Source organism: Columba livia, chromosome 2 (genome assembly GCF_036013475.1).
Source record: "Columba livia isolate bColLiv1 breed racing homer chromosome 2, bColLiv1.pat.W.v2, whole genome shotgun sequence".
NCBI classification, from domain to species: Eukaryota; Metazoa; Chordata; class Aves; order Columbiformes; family Columbidae; genus Columba; species Columba livia.
Genome location: NC_088603.1, coordinates 44,808,587 through 44,823,857, shown reverse-complemented (window position 1 = coordinate 44,823,857; position 15,271 = coordinate 44,808,587). Strand labels below are relative to the sequence as shown.

General features: G+C 39.6%; 1 protein-coding gene across 2 annotated transcripts in view; it reads left to right on the top strand.

The window, feature by feature from the left end:
- Positions 1–6,420: 6,420 nt before the first annotated feature.
- Positions 6,421–15,271, top strand: part of TOPAZ1 (testis and ovary specific TOPAZ 1) — a 42,139-nt gene continuing 33,288 nt past the window's right edge. Inside the window, exons 1-3 of one of the 2 annotated variants that reach the window (XM_065051630.1) lie at positions 6,421–6,551; positions 7,075–8,245; positions 9,757–12,190. In XM_065051630.1, the coding sequence (XP_064907702.1) occupies positions 6,474–6,551; positions 7,075–8,245; positions 9,757–12,190 (3,683 nt within the window). In that variant the 5' untranslated portion in view covers positions 6,421–6,473. Of the gene's footprint in view, positions 6,552–6,576; positions 6,726–7,074; positions 8,246–9,756; positions 12,191–15,271 lie in introns of those variants that run through there. The other variant, XM_065051631.1, reaches the window with a different exon arrangement.

The following is a 15,271-nucleotide window of genomic DNA, read 5'->3' as shown; positions in this document are numbered from 1 at the left end:
TAAGCTTTTGAAAGACAAACACCTGAGGTGCAAGAAAGGTTCTTCTGCATAGATACAGTAACATCAGAGAAGACCTACATTTCTTGACTTCTGTACCCTACACCGTGCAAATGCGTAATCTCACTTCTCACCTGATTATCACAATATGAGTAATGCAAAGAACTCCAATTCTCGTGTTGAACAACATGTCAAATAAGCGCTAAAAGTATAGTTTTCATTATCATCATGAATAAAAGTCTTTAAACCATCTGTGTACAGTCTCTGCTCAGAAAGTCTTCATGAAACTAACACTTGAGATAGCTTGTTAAACCATCTTCAGCTGACTGGCTTGGGGACCAGGAATTACTCTTTTTAGGACTCTAACAATTTAATAGTAATAGTATGCAGAAAGCCTACAGTGGAGTCATGACTCATAACGGGGTTTCAGAGCTGTTGTGAGTATTATATCATTAGAGTTGTTCTTTATTTAGAGTCAAAGGAATTGCTCTAGAAAGCAGCAAGGCTAAAGACAACTCCAGCAAATAATTCCTCCTTTAACAGTGAAACATCTAATTTCTTCAGTAACTACTACACCTGATAGGTACGGAGACATTCTGATCAGCTCTCTGCAGTCACAGAGTTGCTGTTTGTGGGACACTGACTTCAGAAAGAACACCTTCCATAATTACTTAGGCACTCAGTCTGACTCAGCAGATTACAGCCAAGCAGAATAGTGGACACTCTTGCATTTAACACATTATGGACAATCACAAGCACATCAACTATCCTCTTGCTGATTAGAAAAATATTTACCTAGGTGAAGAGATGAAAAAGAAATTATCCATCCCCAAATGCTGCTTAAGCAGCAGAGCATACAGGCAGGAAGTATTTGAATTTTAAATGAACCTGTCTTCTCGTATGCAGAATACAAATAGCAAAGGTTCCACTTAGAGGTTATGACCCAGCCACTAAGCTCATCAAAGTATGAAGACATGCAAGTGATGTCGATATTAACTGAAGAATTTATGCTGGATGCGGCTCCCTGCTGAATGGGTGCCTTGCTTTGACTTAGCATCAATAAATTTTACCTCAAACCCTCACTGCAGCACCTAGTATGTGCCTGGTTTATCTGAAGATCATTTTCTGTTGTTTTCAAATAGCATAGTGAATTACATATGAGGAAGTAAGCAGATGAATGCAAAAGTAGGTTAATCTCTGGTCTCCTCTCCCCTTCCCTGAACAGCAATTTATTGCACACATAAACCAATAATGTCAACTTTCAGGCAGCTCTTCCCATAGATTACCCTGGATATGCCAGTGGGAAAACGTTCAGTGGTAAAGTCAGCATATGTTTTTAAATGGTTGTATGCTGCTTTGGTTAGGGGAAGCATCATAGTCAGCCCATTGCTCAACGCAGTCAGCATGGCCGAAATAATTGTTCCATCAATTGTAAAAGGTATTTTCACTGCTAGAGAGTAATACTCTCTCTCTCTCTCTCTCTCAAAAAAAAAAAAAGGTAAGCAGCATCTATGTCGTAGATCTGCAGCTCTAAAAAACTCAGATTCAAGTTCTGAAAACATACAGTAACTGCAAATACGCTCCTCAGGTTCAAAACTATACAAATATAAACTACATAATATTTTGGGGGATATGGAGTGATCTAGTGCTTATGGATGAATCATTCAAGGAAGAAAAGAGACAGCAAGTTATTCTGAGGCTCCACACTTTGTATGTCAGTCACCTTGACACTATTCAGCAGACAGAAACATAAGGCCTTAATGGATGACCATAGCACAAGAAATTGAACCGAAGTCAGGCACTGTTCAATGCCCAACAGCAAGATTAATTAGGATTCCGATTTGGGTTCTAGTTTGCGATTGATCACTGTCACCATTCAAAGTTCAACGCTCTCCTTACTTTCCCTAGGAGCACTGCTGAAGATGATCCTCCACTGTTTCTTCAGTCAATCTGAATGACAGAGAAGTTTCCAATTACTATGTTTTGTCTTTACCTCTCTTTTCTTTCCCTAAGGGCAATTTTCTGAAGCAATTTGCCAATTTTTGGTGTGATCTCTGTCTAGCACTGTTTCCACTATTTATCTACTCTTTTATTACATTCTTTCTATACCCTACCCCACCCATAGAATTTCTAATCCTATGCCTTTTCTAGCTCCGATTTACTCAACTTCTATTTCCTCTTTTCCCTTCTTTTTTAATTCTCATTTAGAAATCACATTTCATAATCTTTTTTGGCAGCAAGACAGAGCTGTCATGTACTTGCTGGTATGCAGATGCTTTCCTTGTAAGTCCAACATCTTTTTCATCCAGCCACTAAAAGAAGTTGATTCTGAAGTCAGATTTAGTGGTAGATACGTGGTTATGTACTATCTAGTTAAAATAAAGATATGCTTTATTTAGAGAATTTTAAAATAAATTGAGAGTGAATGTGTAGTCTCCTAGTTGACTAGTTAATCCACTACTGCATCTGTATTTTTGGAATCTCAAATAGTTAGTCAATTTCATGAACTCCTAGCAGTGGAAGTTTAAAACAGAGCCATAAATAAAAGGGAATAAAACAGAACACGAACTTAACACAGGAGTTCCCTCGAGGAACCTTAAAACCTATTAGTGCCACTTTCTGTAAGGTTCAGCTCAGATGTGATCATCTGGAAAGTTGGTCTTCTAGAATAAATGTCAAGCAGTATGTTTACCAAAAAAAGGCAAATGGTATAGATGTCTTTCAAGCTTTGCAAAGCTCAGTGTGAGAGGTGCTCATCCCTCTTATGACTATCCTTTGAGAGAAACTGAAGGAGCACAAACTGTGCCAGAGGGAAACACTGATTCTACACAATCAATAATTTTGATTTTCATGCTGTCACAATTCAGTAGCAAATTAGGAATCAGAAGATCCACCAAGAAACGCCAGATGGTTCATTATGAAATACACCAGCTGTCCTTTTTCCTCCAGCGTCTCATTTTAAACTGGTGGAAAATTAAGTTACTTTAATCTACCCTGTAGAGCTCTATAATAGAAACAGACACCAGAACAGAGGTTGAAATATCCGTCTACTCACCAGATTTACCTCGTCTACCATCCTGACGCCATGCAGTGTAATCACTTGACAAAACAGATCACATATTTCCACCGAGGTACCTCTGCTCCCAAAACCATACTGGCCCTCGTCTATGGGAGCGAATAGCTTTGGGCTAGACAAGCAGACAAACAGCTGTCAGTATAAACTGGATCAGCACCTCTACAGTTTGAGCTACCAAGGATGAGTTGATTGTGAACATTGCACCTCAGGCCTAACAAGGGCAGCTAGCACAATCCTCATCAGATGTCATGTCAAAAGTGGCTCCTGCATTAAGTGCTGAGAACAGAAAGCAAGGGGAGTTTTAGAAGGATATACATGACTGGCTTGAGACAAAACTCCTTTATTTAACAAATTAGCACTACACCTATTTCCCAAACACCCAGGTATTGAACAGAAGGCGGGGGGGGGGGGGGGGGGGCAAAGATATTACTTAAAAATCATATCTATGTTTACTATCTTTGGGTGCTACCTTTGCAAAACCAATAGCTCAGCACTGTTAACAAATCAATCCCTGCGGATATAAAAGGGTATCTCCCTGGACATACTGGACTAAAACTCCTCCCTGTTTCATTTTAGCTGTATTACTTAAGGGATGACTTTGGCGCATTTTAAGGATGTAATAGACTACGCATATTCTTCAGAGCTCAGTCTCAGTTATTACAGTACAGCCAAGCTCTTTCCACTAAGGTTTGCTGGAGATAACAAATCTATCCCTCAGCCAAGCATGAAGATGTAAGCTGTGCAAAAAAGAAGTGGTCCCAGGGGACATTTTTCACATTGCCTCACAAAAAACCCAATTCATTTTCAAGTTAATTCTTTTCAGTTCCCTAGCTAAAAAAAGACGACTTAATTCTGTTGCCAGATGAGTGTATTAGCAAAGCCTAAAATACAGCCCAGTAAAAAATTTATACGATTTGCTCACCTATGTAGCTGGTTCATGTGCTTATAAATTTCAATCTTCCAAGAACTTGCAGAAGGTTACTCAAATGTAGCATTGTTAGATCTGCAGCCACAATTTCTCCACACTTGTAATGTAAACTACGTTAGCTAGGGGGCTAAAACCACACACTAACTTTTCTGAGAGAATAAAAAAATAATAATTTCATGGACTTTACATAAATGTAGTCACACGAGTTCTTTTTTCTCTTTTGGAAATTGCCAGGCAGCTCTGACTGTACTGGTTATTCTGGAAAAACATGTTTTTAGGACTCCCTTTTTACTTTCAGACACTTGGTATCTCATATTTATCTTACTGTGTTTAAGTGTCTAGGATGAACAAGAAACAAGTGAAACAAAGCAAAAGTGAATTAATAACAGCTCAAAAACTTAGATACCTCATTGAGATACAGAACTTACAAAACTCAAGAGAAACAAGCATTTATTTCCAAACAAAGCATAAATTTAAAATAAAGTTTAAACATTCATTTGTAGTATTACTAATTCAAATGTTGTTCAAATGTGAAAATAACTCATTCTTTCCCCTTAAGCTGTTTAAATTACTTTAAAAAGTTATTTTCACTTTAATTTCCACAGTTTTAATAAATATTTGACACAGATCTTCTTTAAATAATATGCCTAGGTATTAAAATTCTCTCTTTTTTTCAAGTATTTTTAAAAGATGGTTAAATTGATCCACTTTGCAAGACAACGTTTACACTACCTCTTTTTAGCAGTATTGCAAACTGAATGAAATCTGGTTTTTAACATAATCCACAGCTGCTTCAAAATGCCCTTTCTGAGGCTCTAGCCCTTTTTTCAAAGGATTTCATGAAGAATGTCTTTAATTAGTATTCATTTTAAGTGCACTTTTTATTCATTAAATAAAAATCTGGTCTGAGTAGAGTTCTCATCACTGTAAATAACTGACTAAATACTCAAATCTTAAAAATTATACTGAAGAGCAGTAAGATAATTCATATGCTTCTCTTCCAGATTTCCTTTACTACTGTACTGCTTTTCAGTATATCTTCCTCTTTCTTGTCTTGCTATCAAACTTAAAAGTCTGTGTTACACAGTGGAGAAGGTTATATTTGAACTGGAGAAGGTTAAATTTTCCCAGAGCTGAATGTTTTATTTAATACTAGCCTTGCAGAACACTGACGATGATAAATGCTGTGCGGCTAACTCCCTTTTATCGGTCTTTTCTGTCCCAAGGACTTGAAGCACAATGCTGAGCTGGGGGAGAAACTGCCTAAGAAATCTGTATTTTCTGTTTTGATTAGCTTTAGTTAGCCACTCACCAACTTTTTTGTTGTACTTAAGCCTGTCCGTGCAACCTAAGAAGATGATAAGCAAAAGAAAGTTAACGGCTTCCCAGCCTGCCTGTTCTTTCCTCATCTATGGAGGGCTTTCGCCAAAAATCCAGTGTTCTTTGACTTTATTTGGTAAGCGATGTATCATCTCTACCTGTAGATGGAGAAACAGAGATAAGCTGAGTAACATGAGTTGAAGACACAACGAGCCAACATGAGTTGGTAAAATATTACTTTACTCTTCAGCTACTCTTTTACATTCCACAGTCCTGCCCTTCTTGAAAGCAGTGACATAAAAAGCTTTATTTCTGCGCAGGGGTCTCCAACTAGGACAGTTGAAACATGAACACCACCAAGCACAAAGTCAGGGTGAAATGAAGGAGGCACATCATCTCTCAGAGACCACCTGCCAACAGAAAGGGACCACTGCTAGGACACAGTCGCTTATCAACCACGTGCAATCTTGCTGATCGCGTTGTTGGCACCCTTGTCACCGTCCTAGGTTTAATCGTTTAGGATCTTCGTAGCACTCGCCATTTAGACTCAACCTTCATATAACTTTGTTTTTGCAAACCAGTTTCTATGTATTCACGTCAGTGAATTGTCCTGAAGTTTTGGTGTCCTCCATTTGTGTTGAAACTATCACCACGTTTGAAGCTCAAACACTAACTTGCGCTGTTTTGACTACACAGCCTAACTCTTTGAGCTACTTCTTTTCCAACTCCAGTCCTGAAGAACTGTGTTATTTGAAATCTAAAGTTCATGTAAGCTATGGTTATGCAATTGTATCGCCCCTCCATTTTGTAGAGCTTCTGAAGGGCTGTGGACAAAGGACGCGATGATGCTTCGTTGAGGTGGATGAAACACCTCAAGAAACTGGAAAGCCGGGCAGTCTGGCATTTTTATTTCTCTCAGCTCTGGGCGAGTTGAACATTTGCTGCCATTTGGCGCCTCGCAAGGTTTAGTAGTTCTACCCAGGACCCCGGTACCTGGCGGCCTCTCACCCCGTGGCCGCCGCGGGCACGGAGCTTCGGGCCACAGAGGGAGCGGCACGAAGGCTCCGCAGCCGAAACCAAGAAACCACTGCCCGGACGGGCAGCGTTCGCCACCCCAGCGCCCGGCCCCGCCTCAGGAGAGGGGTTGCCGCCATGAAGGCGGCACCGTTGACGCGGCAAGAGGACGAGCACAAGGAGGCGGTGGTGGCAGCCGCTCCTCTCCTCCTGCCCGTGAGTGTCAGCCCGTCCGCGGCCCCCCCTTCGCCCCACCGCGGGGCCTCCCTCACGCCACCGCCCTGCGCCGCCATTGCTCTCCGCGGCGGGCGGCTCCCTCGCTCTGCCAGGGGCGCATTGCGGGCAGGCGGCGCTGGCGGGGGCTCCGACGAAGCGTCGAGGGAAGGAGCGGTAGAGAACGGACGGGGCGAGGAGAGAGGGCGGGTGGCGGCTCAGGCGGCTGCTGCAGTCGCGGGCGGCGTGGAGGGGGCGGCCGCGACGCGGTCCCGGAGGCGGGGGAGGTGCGGGGCTGCTTCTCCTCTCCCCCTCTGCCGTGGTGCGGACTCGCTTGTGGCCGTGAGCTTTCCCCAGGCGGCCTGGGCTTGATTTCTGTTCGGCTGGGCTCCCGCGGAGTGACCCCTGACGGGGGTTGTGCTCCTGTCCTGGTCGGGCCTGTGCCCACCTGGGTGCCGGGTGAGTCGGGGTTGCTGTTACAGGCGCACTGGTGAGTGGGTTTTGTGGATGTTGTTGCCGTCTCTAGGCTCCTGTGATGCCGCAATTAAGGTCTGGGAAAGTGGTAACAGCCAGCGAGGTGAAGTCGGCTGACAGGACAGTCGCCAGCCCAAGCTCTCAGGGTGCAGAGGTAGGACATGAGCCAGGGAAGGTGTTGGTAGTCAAGCAGAGGCCTCCTCTGGCACCAAAGAGAAAACCTGGCCAGCCCTTACCTTGCTGTATACAACCTGCCATGCCCTCCAGCGATTCCTGTGAACAGTTTGTTCCTCCTGTGCCCATGCAGAAAGAGCAAGGTGAGAGTAGCCAGAGACTCCCAGGTAAAAAAAACAAGGGGGTACGATGTAGGAGGGCTGCCACAAGCAAGAAGGGTGTAACTGTGCCAATTTCAGACACTGCTGTGTGTGAAGATTGGCAGGCAGCAACCACAGCTGCAGCAGTGTGCTTGGAAGAGACTGTAAGGACAGGGACGGGACAAGGTCAACAGCCATTTTCTTCAGGAACTACTTTGCAAAATAAATCCTCAACAGGGATTGAAATGAAAGAACATAGCTCAGAAGGACTGAACCTCTCAGCTTTCCAGGAGAGTTCTGGAAGCTCAGCAAAAAAAGACAAATACTCCTTTATGGAAGTAAAACTACAAATCCCATCCTCAGAGGAGGAGGTTGAGAACACAGAGACACATGGCATTTCTTGTTTGCCAGAACCAGAGGTGTTGCATCCGAGCACATGCAGTACTCAAATGAAAAGCACTGGCTCTTTAATGATATTGAATATGCAAAACCCAGATCTCGAGAAGAATTTGGGGACTCAGGAATCCTTGTGTGAACCGAAACCTCAGGAAGAGGTAGATATGCCAGAGAGGTTGGATGGGTGTACTTTAATTGAAGCAAGAAAGCCAGGGACACAAGAGAAAAGAAAGAGATGCTTGAACAAGAAGGGCAGGACATCTTTGAAACCAAAACTACAAGGTCCCAGAGAAGGGGGTATATCTGCCTTGGCGGAACTGCATATACCGTATCAAGAGTCCAAGAAAGGAGCTCTGAGGAAGAAGGACAGAAACATGCTGGTGTCAGAGCAGCTACAGGGTGTAAGTGGGCAAGCACTACCAACAAGCAGAAGAAAGATGCACAAGTGTTGCACACAAGAAGAGCAGCAGAGCTCAGACCCTCAGAAAGGAGCAGACGGCCTGGGGGAAAGTGGTAAGCACTTGTATTCCATTGTAGAAGTACAGGTGCAGAATTTGAGCTCCCAGGACAAGGGACTGGTGTGGCAGTAAGCCATTAGAAAGTGAAAAATACGGGAGATAATTTTTCTTTTGCACATTTATCCATGTGAGACAAAGTCATGGGAGCAGGGAAGAGTGGCTTGTACCCTATATCAAAGTGACTGTTAGTGTGTGGCAGCTAACTTAGCTCAAGAAGTGTAGAGAAAAGAGCTAGGATCTGCTTTACAGTACGGTGAATACCAGCCTTAGAAGAAAACAGATGTTTAGGAAGAGGAAAGGCATTTCTTGAAGGGGTGAAGCAGTTCTTTAGCACAAAAGAGGGGAGACCAGATTCCTGCTTGGAGGGTGGAAAGGATATTGGCAGCACCAGTCCCTGAGTAAGAATTTTTTTTCCCCTGTCAAAAACAGTCTGTTCATTTATGAGTGAAAGGTCAGGGACAAGCAGAAAAGGAGGCAGTAGTTTCAGCAAAGCCCAAATAAAAGTTAGTCAATTATTCATTTATCTTTATATTATTCAATTATTTTTGAATATGCATAATACTGGTTTGTTTTAGTGATTGCCTTTATAGGATGCCAGGGTTTGTTTTCAGAACATTTTGCTTTTTAGTTTCAATTCTCTGCAAAATCCTAAAATATTTAGAAGCAAAGACTGTCTTTTGGTGTTTTAAGAGCATGTTATATCAAACTGGAAGAATTTTGAAAGAGGATTTTTTAAAGTCCCATTTTTTTCAGGACTATTATCTAAAAGACATTCTTTTTACTCTTGAAGTGGGTACATCCACATGACAAATACTTGCTGTAATTGTTAATAAACATTTTGTCTAGAACTGATATTCTGAAAAACTGAGGTATTAAAATAGTATCTTACTTTGAAAACAAAGATCTAAAAAGCCTAACATTTTACTAGTACATAATTGAGCCTGTTCTCCAGACAAAATTTTCAGGTGTACATTTTTTTTTTTACATAATCTGTACTTGATCTTAAATAAAAAATGTCACTTTATAAAAATGCAAGTCCTGCAGTTTTCCTGGATCTTCTTGAATTGTCTGATGCATTTGTTTGGACTATACATGTGAAGTAAATAACTATATTCTTATGAACAAGCTTTCTTATCACAGAGAATCTTCTGTGTAAAAAAGAGATTTTAAGGCTGTGCGAACAGCATCTGCACTTTCTTGCCAGACTTGCTCTAATTTGGTTTCCACCTATATTTTAAATATACAACTTCCAGTGTCCTTGTGACACCTTAAGATTCTGTTCATCTTTGCATTTTCTGAAGACAAAACATTATTTGATACTGTAAGTCTGCTAATAGTGCTTGTTTTTAAAAAATTGATAAAACTTTACAGAAATGTTTTAGCCTTACACAGTATCATGTTCTTTAGGTGCCTTGAATGTTTTTTCCTGTTTATAAAATACTGCAATAGGGTAGTCTTTTTCCCTTAGCGTGTTCTTTAATGACACTTCTTTTTTTTTTTCATCAGCAAAGGAAAAATGGAAAGCAGTTGAGCAAGACTCCAGTACACAGGCTGTGAAGAAGCTTAAGACAAATCGAAAGAGATCAGAAGATTCCAAGGAAAAGGAACCTCCCTACTCTAAATCTCCAACGGTCACTACATTAGGTGGGACTCAAAGCAAGAGCTTTTTATGCCATCCTGTAACAAAGTCTGGAGTAAAGCATGAAAAAGAGAAACCCAGACCTGATGAAATCAAGCGCTTGCAAAGTTTTAGTGTGACTCCTGCTGAAAAAGTGAGAAATGTATCTGCAAAATGTGATGCTGAACATTGCAGAAACGCCCTAAGCCATTGTAATGGCTTGTTCTGTGCAACAGAAAAAAATCCGTTTGTGAAATTAGAGACCTGTAGTTACATCAATACGTTTGTAAAGTCTTCAGCTAGTGGAAATACCAGCAGTTATAAATTAAGTGGATTCTTCCATGTAGCCCGGGGTAAAAGAAAGCATATTTTTCCTGATGGCATTGTAGAACAGAGTGATATGAACTGCAGCACTAGTAGCATGCAAAATGAAAGATCACCCATAAAAGGTGGTTTATTGTTTAATAAAGAAGAAAAAACTCAAAACGGAAAAGGGTGTTTTTCATGCTGTCAGAGAGAAAACAATAAGTGTTTAAGGGAAAAGAAGTGGAATATTGGTAGAAAGCCTAGAAAAAAGATGAAGATGACTGAGAAGTCATCAGTGCAGAATATTTTCACAGACGTAGCTAATGAATGCAGTGAGTGTGAGTTAAAAACAGAAGCGGCAGTTGCCATCTCAAGCTCTTTTGCAGTCTTAGGACTAAATCATAATGAAATTACTCTGCCAGCTTCAGGTGATCATACATCAAATCTTCATGTAGGAAAAAATACTCAAGAAGCACAAAATAGATCAGTCTGGAGAAAGAATAGTACCAAATTACTTGCATTTGAAGATGGCTTTAAGAACATATCTGAGCTCTCTGTAGTAGCAAAAAGAGAAAATTCCAACAGTGTGGCACATCATTCTGCTGGCTCAGGTAGCCTGAGAGTGCTAGCTGAGGTCCATGATATTTCTAATAGTCACAAAAGCAAGAGAGAATTAAAAATTAACAAAGCTAAGAAATTGCCGTCGTTTACATGTCAAAGAGCAGTACCTATGACTGGTAAAAATGTTTGGCCTTTGGAATCTTGTGCCAGGACTTCTGAATGGGTTCATAAAAATCATGGGTCTGTCTCAAAAGGAAAAAGACATTTGATGGCTGCCCTTGAGGAATCCCCTGTTAAAAGCAGTGTTAAAGCTGTAGGAAACAGTGCTGTGGCTGGGAATTTAACTCAGTTGGATTTGAATACGTCATCGACACAAATTAACAAAGAATCTACACAGAAAATAATGGATCCAAATGCTGAACGTCTGACTTCACTTGAAACACCAGAATCCTCTTCTGTGGATATGAATGAGAATTTGAGAATAAGCAATGAAAATGTGGAATCACCACTTAATATGGATAGAAGTGCCGTGACTTTTAGCCATGATGATGTGCAAGAAGTTAAATCAACCTTGAATCTTAAAACGAAACAAAAAGATAAAAATAAAGGAGCTGTAACAAAAAGAAACCTGTCTGTGGCAGTCCAGAATGGTACATCTACAGGTAACAAAAGCAGAACAAACTACAGCTGTAAAGCATCAGTAGTGAACCAGACTTTTTCTGAATTAAAGCTAATGAAAGTATTAAACAGTGGAAACCTGACAAAATTCAAAATTCCTTTATATAGAAACAAACCTGAATCCAGGAAATTGGAATCTGCCCATTCGTTGGAAAGAGAAACCTGTAGTCCACTGGAGCTTCTTGACAGCACTAGTGTTTCAAGGAGGCAGAAAACAGGTGAAGAGATTTTGGTAAATTCTGAGCAGCAGCCTCTTCCTGTCACGAGTGATGCTACGTGTACAGCTTCCATGAAGAAAGAAGCTATTGAGATCAACAGTGAGGACTTTAAGCATGATAGCTCTGAAAACCTTTCAAATGAGATGTCTGCACTCCCTGAACATTTTTCTTTAAACCCACATCCTTTTCTTGATGGACAACTGGAGCCATCTGTGCCTGGTTTCCAGGCTACTGAATGTGTACTGAAATCAGTTGATCACCCCGTTGCATTAGAAATAAATTATAGTAAATCGAGAGAGGATCTTTCACAACATAAAAGGCAGAGTTTTCCAGATATTCTTGACGCTTATGAAGAAGATGTTCTTGTCATTGATGTAATTCAGGATGACCCTGACCTTTTTGGAGCCAATGATGAAGAAGAACTTGCAGTTGCAGACTCTGAAAATTGTCCTCTAAAGGCATCCTGTACTAGCATCAGCATTAAAGACGAAAAGCGGGATCTTAAGCCTGAGTATCCAGTTATCTCAGAAAACCGAGATTCAGTAGACGGTAATTTTAGGTATGCATATCGTTCTTTCTATTACAATAATCCTAAGTAGTTTGTTCTCATATCAGTATACTTTGGTTGTAGGAGTTAGCCTTCCTTACAGAATTTCATTAATTTCTGGGTTGATTTTAAGTGTCAAAATTTGATTGAGATAATGACTGTGTTCTGAATGCAAATTAATTTGTTCTGCCTAAGAACTAGGATAAACACTAAATCAAAGGAGAACGTAGCCCTAAAGAATAGGTTTAGACCAAGCAAAGTGAAATGTGAAAGTATAAATAAAACTAATTAAGACTAATATTCTTAATAAATTTAATATTTTTAAATATATGGCTTGATTGGAGACAGCCGATATCTCAAGGTGGTTTTTTAGTTGTAAAGTGATATAATACTTAGACATATTTTTTACTTTCTAGGTGTTGCTTATTCTTTTGCTGGATCTGTATGAGTAGATGGATGTTTCTGCTATTCTTCTTCCCTGCCTTTCTCCTATTGCCAGACGTGTGAATAGTTTTCAAATCTGTAATTTGACTAACACATTATAGATGTTCGTGATCCTGTATCTTCATTCAGGAAGTTCCTGGTGTAAATTATTAGGCATTCATGTTCTTCTGGGTTTTGAGATGATAATGAAGTCACTAAAGGAAGAAGACAAGTTCAAAGTAGAAACAAACTTTTGTAAAAGAGGTAGTAGTCCTTCATGGGATAGATGAACTCATCAACTGTCTACCCTGTTTTCTCTTTAAGGTTTGATTCTTGTGTTTGATAAATGAGTTTTAAGATTAAATTTTTCATTTTATGAAGAAAGACATAAAGGTTAGATAGAAATAGTACAAGATTTTCCTCTGAAGATTAGTTTTTTGATTGGGAGGGGTGTTTTAATTTTCTTCCTCTGCTCTTTCTGGGTGGCTTTATGTTATCTGTATTTTAAATAATGTTTTAATTATTTTCAACATTATACCATCTTGTAAGTGTGTTCTTTTTTTTTTTTTTACTCTTCACTCTCCTTACCCTTTCCCCTTCATTACACCCATATGCAAAAGAGGAAAAAGATTCTTTTTTGAGGTGCTGAGCAGTTTTTTAGACATGAGAATATAAAACTTTCAGATGTTAGTAGAATAAAACTCCTGCTGAAAACAAACCTCTGAAGAACAGGGCAAGTCTTTAGCAGGACCATCAACTTCTTAAGCAGCAACTAGGCTGTATAGTAAATTTATTAGAATGAGCATTCATTTTGTAGTACAGTGTATATTATATGCACTGTATGACAGAATGAATATTCACTGTTTATTACTTCTGGGTAAATAATGACTGTTCAGAAATGGTTTCTAACTAACAGTGTCCTGACAGCTGTTGCACAGAAAGGAGGACCAGAGCTGCTGAGCCCTTTACTATTATACCATAATGAATACATGAGTGTAAAGTTTGCTATTTGTATAAATACTAACGGGAAATTTTATTTGGTCTTGTAAGTAGCTTTGTAGGGAGGACAAATTGTTCTTTTAATTAGTAATGACATTTAGAGTGACATTACAACCATGAGATAGATGAAAACTGAACTTGTTTGAAGTCATATTTCAACTTTCTTCCTGGTATCTGCTGAATTTGTGTGCCATCAGCTAAGAAAAATAGAAATGCATAGTCCTTATTCCTTAGAATTTCCCTCTAATTTGCTAAAGAAGCAGGCAAAATTGTCTATTTTTTGCTTTTCACCAGCCATGATTTCATGCAAAGATCATTAGACGGTGACTAATCATAGTTGTAACAGTCAGGAACGTATTAATGAACTGAATACAAGAATATTAAAATAAGGCAATAGACCTTATCACAGTTTTATCAGGTAGCTTGTGATATCACTGGATAATACGACGAATGGCCAGTTCCTACTGTTGTTTTTTATTTTGTTAGTATTTACCAGATGCAGCTGGGACTTCAACTTTGGCCAACCAAAAACATTATTCTGGTAGAATTACTCCCACATCATACTACATATTTTAAAATAAAATATTATTTTCTGTTAGTATACTTTTTTTTTTCCTTTAGAGTTATTCTAGAGTATTGTATATGTGTTCTTGTTTGGCTTCTTATTTTATGCATACTCAGTTTTGTTTCATTGCAGTATTAGTTGGTAACACCACTATAGTCTGTCCATGTAGATCAGTGAGTCAGAACTGCATTATTGTAAACCATCTCTACTATGCACGTTTAGTTGAACATTTGGTTAGTGTTAGCCATTACTCTGTAGATGAATGTAATCCAGGGGATTTTACACAGAAGAGCAATGCAAGCACTTCATAGCTGCACATGGTGGTTGGTGCTGAATGTTTTCTTTAACTATCTATACGTAGCTTTTGTTAGATGATGACAGAATCTCCATCCTTGCTAAAACTGTTTTAGTGCATGTATACATGGGGATGAATTTCAGCACGTTACTTCCTGTGTACTGATATTTTACTCTGGAATCGCACAGATCAGTAAGAACTAATTCTGCCAGCAGCAAGTTATTACAAAAGTATAGCTAAAAAGCTTTTTTAAAATGTGTTGAGTGTTACTTACAAGTTTAATAGCACTTTAATTGTAGTTGTAAAGGAACTGATTAGTGCCTTAATTTCTGGTGTTCTTCCAACCACAAAAATCTTACGTCTAGCAGCTTGTCAAAATGACAGTTGCTATAATGAAGCAATACTTTTAATTCAAGTTTCATTTTGAAACCAAAGCACTGAAACTGTGTGAAGTTTATTTCTGGTTGATTCAGTAACTGGCAAGTGTTCAGTGGCAACTATTAGCCGCTGTGGATGTGGAACCATTAAATGTGGATCCATTTAGTTCGAGCTTTGAATTTAAACACCAAGAAGTGTTTAGCCAATGACACTTTTCATCTTTGAATGTATCCTCAAAAGCCAGAATAGTTTTTTTAGTTCTGAAAATCCAAGAAAAATCATTTTTGCCTTCCACATTCAAGATAATGAGGACATGTGCCCTTCAAAAGTAGAACATACTGGTTGCAAAAGTGATGGAGGTCCAAAATTCAAATAAGGCTTGGAGGGTTTTTTTGTTTTTTGTTTGTTTCTTTGTTTCTTTGTTTGTTTGTTT